The 22,214-nt window shown below is 45.4% G+C and overlaps 2 protein-coding genes across 2 annotated transcripts; both read left to right on the top strand.

The window, feature by feature from the left end:
* The first annotated feature begins 1,165 nt into the window (after positions 1-1,165).
* Positions 1,166-4,230, top strand: LOC136447199 (uncharacterized). The gene is made up of 8 exons (XM_066445903.1): positions 1,166-1,734; positions 1,859-1,933; positions 2,072-2,641; positions 2,774-3,032; positions 3,159-3,343; positions 3,449-3,563; positions 3,768-4,018; positions 4,118-4,230. Exons 1-8 carry the CDS (start codon positions 1,257-1,259, stop codon positions 4,228-4,230), a joined length of 2,046 nt encoding a protein of 681 aa, XP_066302000.1. The 5' UTR covers positions 1,166-1,256.
* On the top strand, positions 3,680-21,826 carry LOC136447255 (uncharacterized). Its single transcript, XM_066445982.1, has 38 exons — positions 3,680-4,018; positions 4,118-4,210; positions 4,339-4,911; positions 5,019-5,093; positions 5,206-5,775; positions 5,900-6,469; positions 6,606-7,175; positions 7,306-7,875; positions 7,993-8,562; positions 8,675-8,734; positions 8,958-9,064; positions 9,613-9,708; positions 9,930-10,121; positions 10,411-10,496; positions 10,662-10,756; positions 10,986-11,039; positions 11,300-11,359; positions 11,702-11,877; positions 12,262-12,366; positions 12,942-13,110; positions 13,597-13,635; positions 13,899-13,974; positions 14,160-14,212; positions 14,385-14,501; positions 14,895-15,059; positions 15,316-15,448; positions 15,861-16,025; positions 16,275-16,468; positions 16,600-16,779; positions 17,012-17,238; positions 17,579-17,768; positions 18,152-18,378; positions 18,726-19,020; positions 19,238-19,546; positions 19,770-20,000; positions 20,312-20,424; positions 20,675-20,791; positions 21,219-21,826. Exons 3-38 carry the CDS (start codon positions 4,434-4,436, stop codon positions 21,315-21,317), a joined length of 7,533 nt encoding a protein of 2,510 aa, XP_066302079.1. The 5' UTR covers positions 3,680-4,018; positions 4,118-4,210; positions 4,339-4,433; the 3' UTR covers positions 21,318-21,826.
* Positions 21,827-22,214: the final 388 nt, after the last annotated feature.

Raw genomic sequence — 22,214 nt, 5'->3', positions numbered from 1 at the left:
GTATCAGCACTGCCCTCAAGCAATGGCGTAACACAGTGGACTGTAGCTATGACGACAAGATTGACCTCTTCTGTCACGCTTGTTATTCCTGTGGATTCGACGACGTTGCAGTGGACTGCAAGAACAACTTCCGTCACGAGTCCTACGGTAAATATTTTGCTTCAAGGCTAGACAAGTGTCCTAGAAACACGTAAATTTCTACAGAATCACGAAAATGTTGACCTTGTTGACGACACACTTCTTTCGTTATTCTTTTTTAGGATTGGCTCTGTGTGACGACACACTGCGCCTTATCTGCAGCAAGATCAGTGACTGGAAGCTGGTCTGCACAACACTTGGCTGTGACTACGCCTTCATCCACAAGTTCCAGGATCAGTACCATGACGACGACTACCTCAGCTGCTTCCATGCCCTGAAGACCTGGCGCGATACCTTCGACACAAGCTATGACGACAAGGTCAACATCTTGTGCCAGACCCTGCGTAACTGTGGATACACGGATTGCGCTGGAATCGTCGATGACAAGCACCGCACCGAGTGCAGCGTCGTACTGTGCGACAGTCAGATCGACATTTACAGCAAGAAGTTGAGCAGTGACTGGAAGAACTTCTGCACATATTTGGGCTGCGATGACGACTTCATCACCAAAATCGAGCAGCAATGTGGTCATGACAACTATCTGTGTACCAGCACTGCCCTCAAGCACTGGCGTGACACGGTCGACTGCAGCTACGTGGAGAAGATCGACCTCTTCTGCCATGCCTGCGACAGCTGTGGCTACCACGACATCGCAGTGGACTGCAGAGACAACTTCCGCCATGAAGTCCATGGTAAGTGCCTATGCCTTTATAAGATTCATGATAAAGTTCGAAATATACTTCCAAACATCGCTTGTTTCGGAATATGTCATTTCCACTTTGACACTTATCTTCTGACCACTTCCTTATAGTGACGTCGAGTGTCTCAACAAGCTACGGAACATCCTCTGTGGTGTCGACCCAGTCCGTCAGCGGAAGTGCTTCGACGGTCACAGGTACGTCTCGGCCGTTCTTATTAACCAGCATTTATAACATAATCCTCCGATTTACAAAATGTCAGAAGAATGGCAAAAATATTTCTCTGAAATGTGTGTGTGTAAGTTTTGCTTCGTATTGTTTCTAGGACTGGCACTGTGTGACGACACCTTCCACATCATCTGTACCAAGATCTCCACCGACTGGAGAGATTTGTGTATCGCACTGGGTTGCGGCTCGGACATGATCACAAAGGTCGTCTCTGAGTGTGGTTCCGATGACGTATTGTGCTGCGGCACTATGCTCAAGTATTGGCGTGACTCTTGGCATGTGGACTACTCCGACAAGGTCGACACCCTCTGCACTGCCCTGCGTACATGCGGATACACCGACTGTGCCACCACTGTCTACGCAAAGTACCGCACTGAGCACAGCGTGGCTCTGTGTGATGGCCAGATTGACATCTACTGCAAGACCCTGAGTCACGACTGGAAGACATTCTGCCATGCCCTCGACTGCAGTGACGACTTCATCACTAAGATTGAGGTCGAGTGTAGCCACGACGTCTTCTTGTGTTGCAGTACAGCTATCAAGACCTGGCGTGACACTGTGGACTGCAGCTACGCTGACAAGATCGACAACTTCTGCAACGCCTGTTATAGCTGTGGCTTTGATGACATCGCCGTGGACTGTAGAGATCATTACCGTAATGAGGTCTTCGGTGAGCATCCTTTTTTGCACCCTTTGACGTAATTTTGGTGCGTAATTCGGAAGTCTTATCCTATTCCATCCATCAATTACTTAATACTTATGATGTGTTGTTGTTTCTTTTCTTGCCATTTTAGTTACCGGTGGTTCTAGCACATTCAGCACAAGTGGAACATCGGGACATTACGTCAGTGGAGGCGTTCTAGTGACAGGTCAGTTTATGTGCTATCCACTCGCCGCATGTATTGGTCTTAATATTTGCCTACTCCTAAAAAAAAGCTTTTTTTATATTTCAAAGATCTCAATTATGACTACCCTACTGAAACATATTTGTACGTATCTCTTTCCAGGATTGGCTCTGTGTGATGACACGCTTCGCGTCATCTGTCACAAGATTGATGACTGGAAGATGGTCTGCACTCACCTGGGCTGTGACGACGCATTCATCCACAAGTTCCAAGACCAATACAAGGACGACACCTACATGTGCTGCTTCCATGCCCTCAAGACATGGCGCGACACATTCGATACCAGCTATGATGACAAATACAACACCCTGTGGAAGACACTGCGCGATTGTCACTATTACGATTGCGCCGACACCCTGTATCACAAGTATCGCACGGAGCACAGTTTTGCCCTGTGTGATAGCCAGATCGATGTGTACAGCCATAAGTTGAGCGATGACTGGAAGTACATCTGTGTTGACCTCCAATGCGACGACCACTTTATCAACAAGATTGAGATGGAGTGTGGCGGAGACAACTACCTGTGCATCAGTACTGCTCTCAAGCACTGGCGTGACACTGTCGACTGTAGCTACGACGACAAGATTGACCTCTTCTGTCATGCTTGCGATAACCGCGGTTACCACGACATTGCTACCGAGTGCAGGTCCAACTTCCGCCACGAGTCGTATGGTAAGTAGCAGTCTTAATGAGCGACCAACTTTCCACAAGGGTGTGAATTTCGTCTTAGATTTGCCAGAATGAAAGCTGTAAGAAAACAAAAACTTTTCAAGCTGACAGCTGATTTCTTTTTCCTTTTTGCAGGATTGGCTCTGTGTGACGACACACTTCGTGTCATCTCTCACAAGATCGATGACTGGAAGATGGTCTGCACATACCTGGGTTGTGATGACGCCTTTGTCCACAAGTTCCAAGACCAATACAAGGACGACACCTACCAGTGCTGCTTCCATTCCCTGAAGACATGGCGCGACACCTTCGATATCAGCTACGATGACAAGGTCAACAAGCTGAGCTGGACCCTGCGCACCTGCGGACATGACGATTGCGCCGACACTGTCATGTACAAGTATCGTACAGAAAACTGCTTTGCCCTGTGTGACCACCAGATCAATATCTACAGCCATAAGTTGGCCGATGATTGGGTGCACTTCTGTAAGGCTTTGAACTGTGACGATGACTTCATCAGCAAGATTGATCACGACTGTAACGGAGACAGCTATCTGTGTATCAGCACTGCCCTCAAGCACTGGCGTAACACAATGGACTGTAGCTATGACGACAAGATTGATCTCTTCTGCCACGCTTGTTATTCTTGTGGATTCGACGACGTTGCAGTGGACTGCAAGAACAACTTCCGCCACGAGTCCTACGGTAAATATTTTGCTTCGAGGCTAGACAAGTGTCCTAGAAACACCTAAACCTCCATAGAATCAGGCAAATGTGAACATTATTGACGACTTTTGTTCTTCTTTTTAGGATTGGCTCTGTGTGACGACACACTGCGCCTTATCTGCAGCAAAATCGGAGACTGGAAGCTGGTCTGCACAACACTTGGCTGTGACTACGCCTTCATCCACAAGTTCCAGGATCAGTACCATGACGACGACTACCTCAGCTGCTTCCATGCCCTGAAGACCTGGCGCGACACCTTCGACGCAAGCTATGACGACAAGGTCAACATCTTGTGCCAGACCCTGCGTAACTGTGGATACACGGATTGCGCTGGAATCGTCGATGACAAGCACCGCACCGAGTGCAGCGTCGTACTGTGCGACAGTCAGATCGACATTTACAGCAAGAAGTTGAGCGATGACTGGAAGAACTTCTGCACATATTTGGGCTGCGATGACGACTTCATCACCAAAATCGAGCAGCAATGTGGTCATGACAACTATCTGTGTACCACCACCGCCCTCAAGCACTGGCGTGACACCGTCGACTGCAGCTATGTGGAGAAGATCGACCTCTTCTGCCATGCCTGCGACAGCTGTGGCTACCACGATATCGCAGTGGACTGTAGAGACAACTTCCGCCATGAGGTCTATGGTAAGGACTTGACGATTATGAGAAACACACTAAATGCCATTTACCCTTGAAAGACTGTAAATGCCTTCTACCCTAAATATCTTTTTGTTGTTGCTTTAGCCACATCATCGGCAACGGCTAGTGTCATCACCACCGGTGGTTCTTCTGTTGTGTCGACACAGTCAGTCACTGGCACCGGATCAACTGCAACAGGTATTCCGTTATCCTTATAGCTTCATCTAAATTACAGCGGATATGACGATATGCACTCTTCCTTTTTACGGCCGAAGTGTACCTTAGTTATATAGTTGGACTTTACTTATTTCTGTAACTTTTTTTAGGCCTGGCACTGAGTGACGACACCTTCCACATCATCTGCGACAAGATCTCCACCGACTGGAGAGCTGTCTGCATCGCTCTGGGCTGTGGCTCGGACATGATCACAAAGATCACCGCTGAGTGTGGATCGGATGACTTCCTCTGCTGCAGCACCATGCTGAAGCAATGGCGCGACTCTTGGCATGTGGACTACTCCGACAAGGTCGACACCCTCTGCACTGCCCTGCGTACATGCGGCTACACCGACTGTGCCACTTTGGTGTACGAAAAATACCGTACCGAAAATAGTGTGGCCCTGTCTGATGCCCAGATTGACATCTACTGCAAGACCCTGAGTGACGACTGGAAGACATTCTGCCATGCCCTCGACTGCAGTGACGACTTCATCACTAAGATAGAGGTTGAGTGTGGCCACGACGACTACTTGTGTTCCAGTACGGCAATCAAGACCTGGCGTGACACTGTTGACTGCAGCTACGCTGACAAGATCGACAACTTCTGCACTGCATGTCATACCTGTGGCTTCGACGACCTAGCTGTGGATTGCAGGGATCATTACCGTAGCGAAGTCTTTGGTAAGCATAAGCATATTTTCAAAGCCCATTAGTCGACATGCTGTCCTGACTTGATATCGTCAATTTTTCACTGCACACGTGTCTCATTTCTATGTCCTATCTTTCAGTCACTGGTGGCTTCAGTGGTTTCAATACCGGAGGAACCTCTAGCCACTACATCGGTGGAGGTATTGTGTTGACAGGTAAGCTATTTGTCCTTTATCAGCTCACTTTAGGAATACTCGTGTTTATGTTTCTCAACACATGGCAAAATGAACCTGTCTGACATTGCCCCCTTTACGTATGTCTTTGCAGAGTTGGCTCTATGTGACGACACCCTTCGCATCATCTGTCACAAGATCGATGACTGGAAGCTGGTCTGTACACATCTTGGTTGCGACGACGAATTTGTCCACAAGATCCAAGACAAGTACCAGGACGACGACTACCTGTGCTGCTTCCACGCACTCAAGACCTGGCGTGACACCTTCGATGTTAGCTACGATGACAAGTCCTACACATTGTGGACGACTCTGCGCACCTGTGGCTATGACGATTGTGCCGACACCGTGTATAACAAGTATCGCACTGACCACAGCTTTGCCCTGTGTGACAGCCAGATCGATGTGTACAGCCATAAGTTGAGCGATGACTGGAAGAACTTCTGTACTGCCATCAATTGTGGCCACGACTTCATCAGCAAGATCGAACAGGAGTGTGGCGGAGACGACTACCTATGCATCAGTACTGCCCTTAAGCAATGGCGTGACACATTGGACTGCAGCTACGACGACAAGATTGACATATTCTGCCATGCTTGTGACAGCCGTGGTTTCCACGATATAGCTGTTGACTGCAGAACCAACTCTCACCACGAGACATACGGTAACTCTTGTGTTGCGTCTGACAGCTCAGTTCTGATGGATTACCAAGTTGATGCCTTTTTTATACCTGTTATTTCACTATTTTCCATTATGTAAACAGTGTTCTTCTTTGTTTGCCTCCAAAGGATTGGCTCTGTGTGACGACACACTTCGCGTCATCTGTCACAAGATTGATGACTGGAAGCTGGTCTGCACTCACCTGGGCTGTGATGACGCATTCATCCACAAGTTCCAAGACCAATACAAGGACGACACCTACATGTGCTGCTTCCATTCCCTCAAGACATGGCGCGATACCTTCGACAGTAGTTATGACGACAAGGTTAACAAGCTGCTCTTGACACTACGTACATGCGGCTATACCGATTGCGCCGACATCGTATCTTGCAAATATCGCACTGAGCATGGCTTTGCCCTGTGTGATCACCAGATCAATGTCTACGGACATAAGATGGCATATGACTGGAAGTACTTCAGTCGGGCCTTGGGCTGTGACGATGACTTCATCAGCAAGATCGAATTGGAGTGTGACGGAGACAACTTCCTTTGCATCAGTACTGCTCTCAAGCACTGGCGCAACACAGTGGACTGCAGCTACGACGACATGATTAACATCTTCTGTCACGCTTGTGACAGTCGTGGCTTCCATGATATTGCGGTGGATTGCAAGGATAACTTCCGCCACGAGTCATTTGGTGAGTACGAGTATTTGTTGTTACTAGCATTTACTAAACAAAATAACACTGCAACGGTTGTCATATACTCCGATGTTTTTGTTGTTGCAGTTGTTTCCCGTGTTTTTCAAAGATTTTACCCTTTTTTCCATAACAGGAATTGCTCTGTGCGACGACACCCTTCGTGTCATCTCTCACAAGATCGATGACTGGAAGCTGGTCTGCACACACCTGGGTTGTGATGACGAATTTGTCCACAAGTTCCAAGACCAATACGAAGACGACACATATCTGTGCTGCTTCTACGCTCTCAGGAACTGGCGTGACACCTTCGACAGTAGTTACGACGACAAGGTGAATAAGCTGTGCCTGACTCTGCGCACCTGTGGCCATGACGATTGTGCCGACACTGTCTCTTACAAGTACCGCACCGAGCACGGCTTTGCCCTCTGTGACAGCCAGATCGATGTGTACAGCCATAAGTTGAGTGATGACTGGCAGTACTTCTGCATTGCACTGGGCTGTGACGCAGACTTCATCTATAAGATCGATGAAAAATGTGGTGGAGACAGCTACCTGTGTATCAGCACTGCCCTGAAGCACTGGCGTGACACTGTGGACTGCAGCTATGACGACAAGATCAAACTCTTCTGTCATGCTTGTGACATGCGCGGATTCCACGACGTCGCAACTGACTGTGAGACGAACTTCCGTCATGAGTCGTTTGGTAAGTACGTCAGCTGTCGCAAGATTGATACGGACAAAAAAACGTGTCGATACTTAATCCTCTTAATCTCTTCGTTTAGCATTGATGCTCCTTTGTCGCAAGTCCATGAATTCTCTCCATTCTGTTGCAGGTGTGGCATTGTGTGACGACACACTTCGTGTCATCTCTCACAAGATCGATGACTGGAAGATGGTCTGCACACACCTGGGCTGTGATGACGCCTTTGTCCACAAGTTCCAAGACCAGTACAAGGACGACGTCTACCAGTGCTGCTTCCATTCCCTAAAGACATGGCGCGACACCTTTGACGCAAGCTATGACGACAAGGTTGATACCTTCTGCCACGCACTTCGCATCTGCGGCCACTCGGACTGTGCCGATATCGTGTACAACAAGTATAGCACAGAAAATGGCTTTGCCTTGTGTGACCACCAGATCAATGTGTACAGCCACAAGTTGAGCGATGATTGGAAGAACTTCTGTAGATCACTGGGTTGTGATGATGACTTCATCAGCAAGATCGATCAGGAGTGTGACCACGACAACTACCTGTGCATCAGTACTGCTCTGAAGCACTGGCGTAACACTGTGGACTGCAGCTACGAGGACAAGATTGACATCTTCTGTCATGCTTGCAACAGCAACGGTTTCCACGACATCGCTGTCGACTGCAGAGATAACTTCCGCCTTGAGTGCTGTGGTGAGTGCTTCCACAAATGCCTGACAAATATCTATGAAATATGGAATCTATAGGCAGCGAATATTGACATGGAGGAAAACGTCTTCAACAAAACCTATTTTTTTGTTCTTTTTTTAGGTTTGTCTCTATCTGACGACACACTGCGCACCGTCTGCAGCAAGATTGGAGACTGGAAGCTGGTCTGCACAACACTTGGCTGTGATGATGAATTCATCCACAGATTCGAAGATCAGTACCATGACGACGCCTACCTCTGTTGCTTCCATGCTCTGAGGACCTGGCGTGACACATCTGACGCCTGGTATGACGACAAGGTCAACATCTTGTGCCAGATACTCAGTATCTGTGGCTACACTGACTGCGCCGGAATTATCTACGACAAGCATCGCACCGAGACCAGCATTGTGTTCTGCGACAACCAGATCGACATTTACAGCCATAAGTTGAGCAGTGACTGGAAGGCCTTCTGCACAGCTTTGGGCTGCGATGACGATTTCATCAGTAAGATCGAGCAGGAATGTGGCCATGACGACTACATCTGCATCAGCACTGCCCTGAAGATTTGGCGTGACACAGTCGACTGCAGCTATGTTGAGAAGATTGACCGCTTCTGCCATGCTTGCGACACCTGTGGCTTCTACGACATGGCAGTGGACTGCAGGGACAACTTCCGTCATGAGGTTCACGGTAGGTATTTTTTAAATGAAAAACGTTTTGTGCAATTGAAGGTTATCTCTGTTATTTCTGGACACAATTTTGTCTCTGTGTTTTTGATGACTCTTATTTCTTCTTTACTTAGTTACATCACTGCGCTACGAGACGTCGTCTGCCTACAAGTCCGGCGTCGTTGTCGTTACAGGTTCGTAATCTATCACGTTTATTTGATTAGAATTCACAAATGGCCACAATGTACAAGATTTCCTATATGTACTTCCGTTTCATTTCGTATTGATAAGGCTTACTACACCGGGCACTAAAGTTTTGCAGCAAAGATTGTGTAATTGTTCTTTCATGTAATGCATAGAAAATGTAGATCAAATAATGCATATTAACGACGTGTAACATTATCTAACCCTTTACAGGACTTGCTCTTTGTGACGAAACCATTGACCTTGTGTGCAAGACTGTCAGTGACAGCTGGAAGCACATTTGCTCGGTGCTGGGCTGCGACGATCAGTTCATAACGAAGGTGCTGAGATTTTTGCTTTTGTTCAAGCGTCTAGCAAAGATAACACAGCTAAATCTGCCATCCTCCTTGAATGCTACAGCATTCGGTTTGCAAAATCGTCAACATCTACGACATTATTCGTATTTCCCGAGAACCATAGTAGAATGGAACTTGTTGTCATCAAGTACTGTAGGAGCTTCCTCATTAAGTAGCTTTAAAGAACGGTTGCAGTCAGATATGCAAAGACTAGGTATAACAGACCGATCGGTGTAATATGACCAGCTGCTGCCGCTCCGCGTGCCTGCGAAGCTGGTGTGTTACACCTAATGGCAGTTATACCGGCTATATAGATACAAATACAGATACATCTTCTTAAGATTCAGTACGTATCACACACTGTATTGACAGATGCCAAGCAGTGTTGATACTGTATTGACAGACGTCAAGCAGTGTTTAATAATACTAATACTATTGTTAGACGCCATCCTCAACCCAACAACTAATGTTGTTAAGATTCCTTTCTACTTTGACATGGGTGTCATTAGTTTGTTGTTATTTTTTAACTGTAGATCGAGGACGAGTGTGGAAGCGACTTGTACCACTGCTGCTCTACCGCTCTGAAGACATGGCGCGATACAACAGTTGACGAAGACTACGCCACAAAGGTAGTTTCTCGTGACCCTTCTCATGCTGTTTGTCTTGCCGTACTTTGTAATATCCCGTTGAGATCTCTTTCCGTGATAAATGTAAATATTATATGCAAGTGTCGCAAGTGGATGGATTCAGTAAAAGCAATCAATTACCACAGGCGTATGTAACCAACTGTTACGTACATCGATGAATAGGGAATTTCAGAGAGTCTCTAATACATTTTGTTTTGCACTAGGTGTCCGTCTTCTGCTCTGCCCTTCGCACGTGCGGCTTTACTAAGATCGCTACTTCGGTGTCGGAGAAGTACCGCACAGAGCTCTGCGTTGCCCTGTCTGATCACCACATCGATATCTACTGCAAGACTATCAGTGGCGATTGGAAGACAATCTGTGAGGTGCTTGACTGTGGTCACGAATTCATCACCAAGGTAGGGTTTTCTGTTCATCATTTTTCTTCAAATGGTATGCTTTAGATATCATAAACACACCGGTCGGTTTATGACTGTAATGGCGCCATCGTAGTAACAACTTAATCGGAATAATACCGACAAAAATGGACACAAGACACAGTGGCTACCCATGAGAGTATCACGTTTTCATCTATCCTAGGTACCAAGTTACCGTCGATTTGCACATGCGACGTCTTCTAACAGCATTCTACTCCGTATTTCCGACGTGTGCTCACTGCATCATTATAACGTTATATTGCTGTTACAGATTTCAGAACAGTGCGGCTCGGACAAGTATCTGTGCTGCAGCACTGCTCTCAAGACATGGCGTAACACTGTGGACTGCTCATACAGGTTTGGACACAAGACTATGCATTTAACTAACACTTTGCGACGTCGACATATGCACTCTTGGAAATGTTGATCAAATTAAGACAAGAGACAAAAATCATATTGCATGGTAATCTAGTCGTTGTGCTGTATCATTGCTGATTGTGATTTTCTTCTTCGAAACTACAGGGAGAAGGTTGATCTGTTCTGCAACGCATGTGACGTCTGCGGATATCTGGAGGTGTCTCATGACTGCAGAGGCCTCTACAACGATGAAGTGATTGGTACGTGCCTTTCCTTATCCCAGCCCTTCCTTCTATTGTATTATGCCTTACTCCTCATTTTCGCATTACGTACGAAAGCACAGTACGATTACTTTATCACTGCACTGTCCAATAACGCTATTCCGCTACAAAGTTACGGTAACGACTGCTTAAATCGTTATCTTAGGAGAAGAAGAATACTCTTTTTGTTGTTGTTTCATGTTTGTTTGTTTTACATTCAAACCTTCAGTCACAGCAACCAGCGTGAGCACTGGATCCGTTGTCAGTACAGGCTCCACTGAATGTAAGTACTGTCTCTCCGATACCTATGAGCAGCTAGTGACTTCTGTTGAGCCAGTTTCATCCACGTCACTTTCAGTATCATTGTATTGACCCTTTGTCAACCCAACAACAAGGGTTAGAAAATATTTTATCATGAGTTACAATGGACTATTCCACTGATGTACATTGTAAACTATAGCGGCATTGCACTCTTATGTACGCGGTTGGTTACACTGACTATCTAATATCTATGTTTCATTTCTATTTCTTTTTAATATTTAGTCACATCCACCAGCTTGATCACTGGATCCACATCCGTTGTCAGCACAAGCTCCACTGAATGTAAGTCCAGTCTGTGAGCGACTATTGGATTCTACGTATAGTATACGCTTACGCTTAAGCAACAGTTTCTATGGCAATGCCATCAGAACTTTATAGATAAGCGCCTACTTCAATCCAGTAAGCCATTCATTTTCCAAGGCCGTTCACTACCCAACAAAGGATCTACACTTAGCAATATAGTATTTGATAGTATCACACTAGCTAAATGATAATATAAATCTGCATATCGTCTTTAATCCTTAATCTCCTTTCAATTTTTTCTAACATATAACATTGTTTTGGGACAAATATTGTTTGAAATCCTCACCTCTTGTGGCTCTTTTTCACGTCTTGCATATACAGTCAGCACCGGTACAGGCGTGGTGATCACAGGTACCTCCACCACCAAGTCGGGCTGCTGTCCGGGCGTGACGGACGACTCGGCCTGCCCCGTGTGTCCACTGGGCCAGGTCTGCGACGGAGCAAACTGCGTGTCACCCACAGAGTGCCCATGTATCCACGACGGCGCTGTCAAGAAGGTAAGGCACCGGGATTTGGACTGCATCGAACGTAGCCATTAATTGGCACCAAAAAAAACGGTTGATTGTGTACAAATCCGTGTTTCATTCAGACGACAGCTCTATGCATGAACTTGCCAATGGGTTCTTAACAATTGTATTCAGGCAATGTAGATGAAAACAAACATGGCTCACTTCTGCATTAACCACACTATTACAAATCCATTCTAAGTTAGGGTACGTCCGAAGTTACAGCAGCCTCCCTTACGCAATGTTTACGCATGTACACTCGCGCCCAAATCATTATTTTTCTCAAGTCTGAGAAATGATTACACAGTGTATTAAACAACATCTCTGATTATGATTACTCACACTCATGTACTCACCATGTATGTGTTATTCTAGGCTGGTGCTATCTGGAGGGAGGATCGTGGCTGTGTCAAGTGCGTGTGTCTGAACGGACTGGTCAACTGTGTCCACGAACACTGCGATGTCACCAGCTGCCCAAGCGTGAGTACACACTGCCAATGGCGCCAAATGGACCAGTCCAAAACACGTCCTCTCACAAAATCGCTCTATTGGAGGCGATCTTCACGCCACAAACTGGCAACCTCAAACCACATGTCCTACCTGTCCATGCTATCGATATAAAACCCTATAGACATACCTGGAAAAGGAGATCTGAACGAGAAAATGCCAGTCTTTTCCAAATTTCGGAAGTCCCTCTTGCCGCGCTTTTGTGACCGCTATTTCACCTGACCTGACCTAACCTGAACTGACCTAATACCCAGTACTTAGAATAGTGTCGAAATATGTTAGCGTGTAGACTGTCCTACACCCGCAAATTCGGCACGATCGATTAATGATCAAAAGTGGCTGTTTTGTGATTTCCATCGTATGGTATGCAGGTTTTCTGTACTTTTATCTTGTTTCCTTGTGGAAAAGATATCGCGAACGTTTTCCATGATCTGGAATACTACTGTAAAATTGGGCTACCGTCTTGTTTCACGTTTACCTCTGTTATTTGGATGTGTTCACAACTGCAAAGTACCAGCAAGATACTAACGTGCTATGTTTACACACAGGGCTACCGTATGCACTTCTCTGAAGACTCATGCTGCCCAACGTGCGAGCCTGACCACTGCAGTCCCGTGGAGAGCGTGTGCCACGTCACGGGAGCCTGCATTCCCTCCGCATGGTGGTGTGACGGCAACGAGGACTGTCCCAACGGAGAAGATGAAGAGAAGTGTGGAGGTGAGAACGTAAACCAGTGTTTGATAGCGAACGCTTTGTTTATTGGTTTTGCTGTTCAGGACACACAGCCAGGGCTGCCCACTATCCTGTGGCTGTTACAAAGGGCTAGCCCTGCTGACAAAATGACGAAGACGTTACAATGGACAGCATAACGAGCTATAACAATATTCTAAATATATGTACATATCTAAAAACTATCGTACATAAATGATTTTTTTAAAATGAATAAATAACGATAATGATATCTAGATCGGGAAGTCAGGGTCAGTACGTATTGGTCGCTACTAATCAGTACTTTCTCAATTCCTCCAGTGCCTACGACATTTCTTGTCTATCAGCCATATGGATAAATTCCCCGTCCATCAGCTCATTTTTGTATACACCTTGTCTTACTGTACACTGAAGAACAGCATATTCGTCCATGTTGCAATGAAGCCAACAATACAACCATTTACATTTGGTAACAAAATATTGTCTTCTTTTCAGTATTCACAGTCACTGTGCCAACCAAACCACCAAAGTCTGGTGAGTATCCTTATGAACGATTTTCAGTGATGTTTCTTTGCATTGAATAAGCATTTTTATTTCACGCCGTTTCTCCCACATGTATCTACTTCATTTGATGGATTTATTCATTTATTTATTCATTTGGCTGTAAAAAAAGTACAGCCTGTGCTAGCCAACTAGCCGAAGGGTTAGCCCTGGTAACTGAATCTAGTTCCGATCTCAAGTTGCCGAAGACAACATCTTGTGTGTAAGTTTGTAAATGATATGTGCGTCTCTTGTAGGCGAGTGCAAGTACAACCTGAAGTCATACGCAGTCGGCACAACAAGGACCACTGGACCTAACTGCTGCGGAACATGGTACGTTAGGTTCCCTTTCTTACCAACTGATATGTACATATGTAAGGATGTAAGAATAGATAGTGATGTAGAATAACTGCATATCTGTTTTACTTCGGGAAAGTATAAAATTTCAAAGTGCAAAATATATTTCATAACATTTTATGTGATCTTTTACCTAAACTTTTCTTCAACGTTTTTAACAGCACTTGCATGGCTGACTTCACCTGGGATTGTGATACAACAGACTGCAAGCAGGGTATGATTCCTTCTTTTTTCCTCGACTTTCATTCAAATCAAGGGTTGACTCTTGTCTAGTTGACAATTACTTCACTCAAAGATGTGCTTAAAGATAGCAATGGCTACCATTAATTGTGTAATCAGTTATGCCATATCGTTAATGTATCTTTTGTTCTTTTCGTTATCTTTAGCCACATGCATGAACAACAAGAACTTCGTGAAGACATTCGACGACAAGAGCTACACTGGAGAAATCTGCAGCCACGTCCTGGCCAAGGACTGCGCTGGAGAGACATTCGAGGTCGAAGGTATGCTGGCGTTTTCACTGAAGCCTATTCAAGAGTAGTATCTCTGCTATCTGTAACCGGCCTATTCGCCAACAAATCATGATGAGTACAAAACTGAAATTGACAAAGCTTCCAACATTATCATGTATGCTCTTCAACTTTTATAGTCCATGCGGTATCCGTATAGGGGTGTGAGATATGCTTGTATATATTATATTCTCAAAGACGACATTTAAGAGGAGGAAATGTTGGTATGAAACACATTTAACACTCTGAATCAAAGTTAAACTGCAAATTGCCAACACATTTTGATACATGTACTGGTGCTCTTAGCACAGGCAGTGTCTGTCCTCCAGTCCACTGACGGTCCCCGTGAGTAGTGTTTAACGGTGCCATCTCTTTTCTGATCCTCAGTGAACCGCCGTCTTGACGGTACATGGCTGAAGGTCACGGTTGGATCTGACGTCTTCGTGATGCGCGGCTCCGGTGAAACCATTGACTACAACTCGAACGCCGTGGCACCTAGCCAGTTCTCTTCCCTGTCCAACGGCCTGTCTGGAGTGACTGTGTCCGCCCCTGGTAAGAAAAGTCATGTTTCTGTCAGTTTACCGTTTTCCTATGTACAGTATTGATACATTATTCTCTTCTGCTCTCATATGTACGAGTTCCTGATATTTTTTTAAAGATAACAACCTTTGGCACAAAATAGCTTTACAGCTTAACAGCAAAATTTAACTAATCTAGCACAGCTTTCACGACCGGAAATATTCAATAGTCGTTATCATTTGTATTGTTAAAGGATATGTTTTGAAACATGTTGTATGTCCCTACGCAGGTAACCAGTACGTGATCACCGCTGATATCGGTCTGACCGTGTACTGGTGCGGCCAGGAGGCTCGCATTGTTGTTGACCAGAGGATGATGGGCAAGACATGCGGTCTGTGCGGCGTGTACAACGACAAGCCAAAGTAAGCTCACATTTTGGTATTAGTGTTGATACAGGTTTACTTTACCCCATTTATTGTAGGCTATTTGAAAGCCGTATGTTCCTATGTATTTTCATGGGTCAGCCGTTACCAGTGAGAGCTACCTTGGCTGACTCAGTGTAATGACTTGTTATCATTGTCAATAAATACAAATACTTGTATCTTGTATGTTTCCGAAGAAATAAGCAATATAAGATGTAAATGTCTATCGTATTGCCTTTGTACCAAGATATGAGTATTCCTTGATTGAGACCTACAAACATGTGCTTTGGCTTGAAAGCGATAACCTGCACTAACAATTTGTTAGCATGACACCATCCATTAATTTGTTCAATACTAACAAAAGACGTTAAAGATACACTGTGCTGACAGGCTTTTTCTACTTTATTCACAGGGATGACTTCACTTCAAGCAGCAACATGGTTGTTACAAACGTCGGTACGTTCATGAACAGCTGGATCTCTGACACGGCTGCCACATGTGAGGCACCAAAGACGTGCTTGGCTGACTCTGACCGTGCCAACAAGGCCGCCAAACTCTGCAAGGACCTCGTCGAAAGGTACGTTACCTTTTCAAATTAGACATGGACAGTGTAGTCAACCTTTCTCATGGAAATGATATAAGTCATGTTACTAGAGCTCCGACACTTGAGGTGATTATCTTTGACAAGGATACAACGTCAGTCCGGAAAGCTTCCAGTTAGCTGAATCATCTTTTTGTGTAAAGGTTAAACATGTAATTAGATAGGTTCTGTTTTATCAGTTCCTACAAAGCTTACATCTGACATTTGCTATGATCTCACCCCTAGCTCTGGAGCCTTCTCCTTCTGTCACGGAACCGAACCAGTGGACAGTTACTACCAGATGTGTCTGGAAGATGTCTGCGCATGCCTGGAGAAGGGAGACTCGGCTGAAGAGTGCAGATGCTGCTCTATGACGTCATATGCTACCAGCTGTAGGAATGCAGGTGTATCACTGGACTGGAGGACACCAAAGCGCTGTCGTGAGTGTCTTTTCTCTCTCTAAACTTGTGCTTTGTATATCTTTAATCTCAAACGAAATTTACCTTTTTCACTGAACAAAAACCCCAGTGCTTCGTCAAAAATGTCTACATCTATCTCCTTTAATTTCTAGCTGGTAAGTGCGAGTACCCGATGGTCTGGCGTGAGGACGGCCCTGGCTGTCCAACAACTTGTGAGAACATGATGGACGAGGTTACTGAGTGCAGCGTAGTACCGGTGTCTGGCTGCTTCTGCCCAGACAACATGGTCATGAAGAACGGAAAGTGCGTCGCTCCAGAGGAGTGTACTAACTGTAAGTATTCGGCCGTTGATTCTCATCCATCTATCATGCGAATATTTCAAATGATAACATCAAATGTCTGCTTCTTAATTGTATTATTCCTTTTTTGATGTGCTATGTAAGTACCATCTCAGTACTAGCATATGGTCATTCACTATTTACATCGTTAACCTTTATGTTTGTCTACGTTTATTGTTGTTACAACGCATAAGGTTGACACGTTATTTGATACCACCTCCTACAGGCTTCTGCTACGGCTTCAACGCCCCTCACTACCACACGTTCGACGGCAAGTTCTTCAACTACCAGTCCAACTGCAGCTACGTCCTGGCCCGCGGATCCGCCAACAAGCACGGCTTCGAGGTGGTGCAGGACCGCCAGGTCTGTAAGAAGACCGCCGGCGCCAACTGCAAGCAGGCCATCACTGTGCTGTACGACGGCACGGAGGTTGTGCTGATGGACAACTTGAAGGTACGCCCTCCTTAAGAACTAAATAAAAAGGTTTTTAGAAGCTATGACAAGTAACATTTTCCTGTACACTGCCCCCCTTAAAAACCAATATAAAACATTTTTAGAAGCTATTACAATTAAAATGTTCATAGTTCGTCGTGTTTCTCGGGGAAATGTGATATAACTTCTAATTCTCTGTTTGAAAGAAACGTATGCACTGGTAACTCTTTATCTGGAAAAACCGGCATGCCGATACCAACCAATTCCGGAATATGGGACTTCGTATGAATAAAAGAATGGTCATGTACGTGCCAACAGTATGAATAGGTCAGCTTATAACATGCGTATTTACATTTTTCAGGTTATGGTGAACGGTGCAATGGCTGGTATCCCTGTGACCGTGGGTGATCTCGTGGTGGAACGTTCAGGCCAGACCTTGGCTCTGCGTGCTGACACCATCAACCTGCGTGTGGAGTACTCTGTCACCAACCACGGATTCGCCATCAACGTGCCGATCAGCGACTTCTACGACGGAACCGAGGGTCTCTGTGGTACGTAAAGCCTTAGATTCCTCAGGCATACACTGTCCTTCTTTCGGACACAAACCTGGGAATGTTATGTTGTTTTCTGTAACATTGTTTAACACTGCAAGCCTTCTTTGTAACCACTAAAAGGTCGCGCACTAGGGGGCCTGAAATTGACGTTGACCTTTGTCTCGACAACACCAACCCACAAAAATATCATCATAATCGATCCAGAGTCTCTTCAGTTATGCTTACCACCAATATCTGAAAACATACACACAGACGGACCTAAAATATGACCTCAATTTTTCATGGAGGTAATGATTTAATCGGTGATGGTAATTAATATCGATTCTACTACACTATGACACACAGTAAGATATATAACAAGACTTCTTCCTCACACACAGGCCGCTGTAACAATGACGCGAACGACGACTTCTGCAAGAGCACTGGTGACGTGACTACCGAGACCATGCGCTTCGCCTATGACTGGAAGAAGTCTGGAGAGGTCTGCTGGGAGGTCGCCCCGACCCTGCCGCCTGTCGTGCCGCCAGAGTGCCCCGAGTGTGACGTCATCTACGGAGAAACCTTCGTCGGCTGTCACCATCTTGTTGATCCGACTCCGTTCCATGATGTAAGTACCTCCTTTCCGTCTTCGTCTGTCATAGGTGTAGATGAAGACAGAGATCCTCCTGTGCCTTTTGGCATATAGAGCAGTTTCAGGGCGATACTAGGCCAGAGCTTTCGCTCTATTCTGGCAAACCCTATGTGTTCCTGGTTCTTTTATAGGATATGTCTCCATGTAAGCTATATGTGCATTGTCCTCATAATAATCAATGTGTTATCTTTCGAGTGGAATGTAAGGGAATCATTTGTCTATCTATTAAGCGGTATCTCATGTTTTGTGACAGTGGTGACCAAGTAGGTGCAACGACATTTTTGATACACGAATTGACCGTTTTGCGTCGCGTTATCCTCCAGGCCTGTCGCTTCGACGTGGAGACCATGGATAAGAGCTTCAACAAGGAGTGCGACGCCCTGGCTACCTACGCCCACATGTGCGCCATCGCCGGCGTCTGCCTCGACTGGCGCTCCGGAAGCCTCTGCCCGATGATGTGCAAGCCGGGCACGAAGTACACCGAATGCGGACCTGGCCATGAGCGTACATGCGACAACCATGAGACTGCACTGGCTACCAAGGGATCTACCGCTGGCTGCTTCTGTACTGGTGACGAGGTCTTGTACAACAACAAGTGTGTTGCTGTGGAGGAATGCCGTAAGTGTTTCGAATTTCTTGGAATGGCAGGGAACCTCTTTTTCGGTATATGCCAACGAATAAGGCATGACTAAAAACGTATACAGAATTGTGGTGTCGATGATACGATGGAAGTTCAAGCATCGCACGATTTTAGTCACAAAGGTCAGTAGCGTTCTGCTGTGTTTTTACTTGTGTTTACTCTTACGACTAACCGATATTCTTTTGTAACTTACAGCGGTGTGTGTCGACAAGAATGGCAATGGCTACCAGTTGGGTGAGACGTGGAACAATGGAGCATGTACAACATGTGAGTGTCTGGATAAGGATGGATCCATCTACTGCACGCACACGGAATGTATGGAGGTCGATCTGCACTGCAATGAAGGCGAAACTTTGGAAGTTACTGTTGAGGACGAATGCTGCCCAACGAAGGAATGCGTCTGTCATCCGGAGAACTGCCCAGTTGCTCCTACATGCGAGCCTGGCTACGAAACAAAGAAGGTCGACTCTAAGTCCAGCACTTGTTGCGAGAAGTACAAATGCGGTGAGTACTTTTATTGGTTGCAAAAGCTTTACTAAACAAGTTCATTAAGAGCAACCGTATTTCTAGGTAGATGTTTACGAAGATTAGTTCATGAAAACGTTCAAACATGCTCTTTATAAGGGTACATGTGCTTTCAAGGATGCCTCCTTATTCCCCACACTAAACAATCATGGATCTAGTTTTGGATTCTATTCTAACATCAACATGTCATGTCACACTACAGTCAAGATCGAGAGAGAGGACGAGTGTGTGTTGGCTGACAAGGTGTACGGCCTTGGTGAGACCTGGTATCACAACGACGACAAGTGCAGCAAGTGTGAGTGCGTGAAGGGTGACAACGGCGTCGCCTTCGAGAGCTGCTTCAGCACTTTCTGCAAGCCTGTCGACGACACCTGCCCACCGGAGTTCCTCAAGTACGACGAGGATGGCTGCTGCCAGTATTGCGACATGCCACGTGAGTATTCGTCTCAAGTCGATAAGCTGTCTATCAGGTTGTTTCTGCTTTCTGCCAATTTCAAGATCCTAAGAACGTGTACGTTCTGTTGGGGTGACTGGTATCTTTGAATTTATGTCAACCTGACGTTTCCCTCTGTGTGAGCACTCGTCTTTAGTCTATAGACTATCAATTGGTCTATTATTTTCCCTATTCTCAACCACTTCTTAGGTCTTCAGGACTACTACTTTTCTGTTGAATCAACATCATAGAATCTTTAATGCCTATAGTTTCTGTTAACCTGACGTTTTTGTTTATCTTTCTACATGTAGGTGTTGCCGGCTGCTCTGTCCAATCGGAAGTCAAGTACATGTACATGCGCAAGCGTCAGTACAAGAACGGCCAGCCAACTGGTGTTGTGATTGACTGCCAATCCTCCACTCAGGTAGGACATGCCGCATTTCTCTGTAGATATTTAGGAAGATTAGTTAATTGAAACGTTTAAACTTGCTCTTTATTAGGTTAATTAGGATAGTGTCAGGTTAAAACAGTTTTAACGTTTTAACAACTGAAATACATCTTCTGCTATGGTAAAAGTATATCTCTACAGATCGGTCAGTTTGTCCTTCTTGGCGTTTGCCTGTGGTGTGCTGCTACAAATTTAACATTGTCGTTTCCCTTTATTCTTCACGTAGATTAACCTGTCCACGTGCGAAGGTGTGTGCCAGTCCAAGTCTATCTACAGCCTCCTCAGCAACAAGTACGAGAAGAACTGTAACTGCTGTACTGCCAGCGAGACCAAGGACATCGAGGTAAGGATCAGCCTTTCAATTTTCATAAATTACAGATGAATGTGTAAGAAAGGTGATTGATGTTTTTTCTTAATCAGTTGTCACTACTGCAAGGTTACGGGTTACATGAATATGACCGGAGCAATATCTCATGCTAGGAAGTAATAACAGCATCAGTAATTACGTCAAATAACAGTTGCTAAAGCAAATGGATATGATTTTGGAAACGGTCAGATGTTTTAGGTAGCATCCAACACCTTTCGTCAGTGACACTGAGTAAGATCATATCTTATTACCGAAATTTCTAACCTTCATCGAAGCATATTAAGTAATTCTTCCGTTTTTTTTTTACTGTGACCAAGACTGGAGACGATCCTAGAGTCATAGACCTGTTGCCATGGAAAATTGCAGTTCATGTTTGACTAAACCTGCTGTTTTACCCCCTCAGGTCCAATTTGGCTGCGGAGACGGCTCCACCATCAAGCGCAAGTTCGCCATCGCCACCGCCTGTACTTGCGAGGAAACCCAATGCGAACCCGAACAGTAACTCCCGACCCGGCGACCCGATCGCTCTAACACGGACAACGACTACGGAATATTTAGTCTAGATTTCCTTATCGACAGTAGGATTTATAGAAACCGATCCAACCACGAGGCCTACCATAAAGAGAGGGATAACACACACGAATGATTGGCCAACATTATTGACGACGACTTCTTATGAAGTAAAGTAGGAGTAGACTGGAGACCTCTCAGACCACCATGGAGAGGGGGTTGTTAGGTGGGGTTGGCGGGAGGGCCGTCGTGGACACTGAAGGTGCTTGTGTGATCTTGTGAAATGGACTTAACGGATTGTTGCTTGTTTGTACCAAACGTGTTTTCTAGTCGTTACGTTTACAAAATGCGGGATTCTTGATATAACATCTGGCGTAGCGCCTGGGATCACAATGGTGCGATGTAAAAAAAAGTCTATGAATGTTTGTGTGTTGTGTGTCTAGAGCTAGCATTGTGTGTTTGCCGATAAGGAAATGAAGCATTAAAATTCACAAAATGTGATCGATGTCGTCCCTGTGTGTTTTTTGTGTGACTGAAATCCGTGTTTGTTTGTTATAGTTTGTTTGAGACCAAAATTTGTGTAACCCTTGATTTAACGATTGGAATATGATTCGAGGTGTTTTTAAATATGATTGAAAAACAACAAAACGTTTAAAAGATAGTTCTTTATCTATGAAATTCGTTGGGCGATCTGTTAAGTCTTTGGTCGCCCAGCGGTCGCAGCCTCTTGGGAAAGGGATGTTGGCCTATACATGTGGTGAGCGTGGTTCAAATAAAGAGACACCAAGCGGCTGACTGAAGTACTGCAACACTAGCCTTTAACAACCTAGCTGTTTCCATGGCTTCGGTGTCCCCAAAGTGACATAGACGCTTATACATTGTACTTACA

The sequence above is a fragment of the Branchiostoma lanceolatum genome, chromosome 13, assembly GCF_035083965.1.
Source record: "Branchiostoma lanceolatum isolate klBraLanc5 chromosome 13, klBraLanc5.hap2, whole genome shotgun sequence".
Lineage (NCBI taxonomy): Eukaryota > Metazoa > Chordata > Leptocardii > Amphioxiformes > Branchiostomatidae > Branchiostoma > Branchiostoma lanceolatum.
This window is presented reverse-complemented; position numbering and strand designations above follow the sequence as displayed.

Excerpts from the sequence above, each read along its gene's own strand:
- LOC136447255 (XM_066445982.1), top strand. The coding sequence starts at position 4,434 with ATGATCACAAAGATCACCGCTGAGTGTGGATCGGATGACTTCCTCTGC. Across the intron at positions 9,709-9,929 it reads ACGAAGACTACGCCACAAAG|GTGTCCGTCTTCTGCTCTGC; the intron begins GTAGTTTCTCGT and ends GTTTTGCACTAG. Across the intron at positions 20,792-21,218 it reads GCGAGACCAAGGACATCGAG|GTCCAATTTGGCTGCGGAGA; the intron begins GTAAGGATCAGC and ends TTACCCCCTCAG.
- LOC136447199 (XM_066445903.1), top strand. The coding sequence starts at position 1,257 with ATGATCACAAAGGTCGTCTCTGAGTGTGGTTCCGATGACGTATTGTGC. Across the intron at positions 1,735-1,858 it reads TTACCGTAATGAGGTCTTCG|TTACCGGTGGTTCTAGCACA; the intron begins GTGAGCATCCTT and ends TTGCCATTTTAG. Across the intron at positions 3,033-3,158 it reads GATTGCGCCGACACTGTCAT|CAAGATTGATCACGACTGTA; the intron begins GTACAAGTATCG and ends TGACTTCATCAG.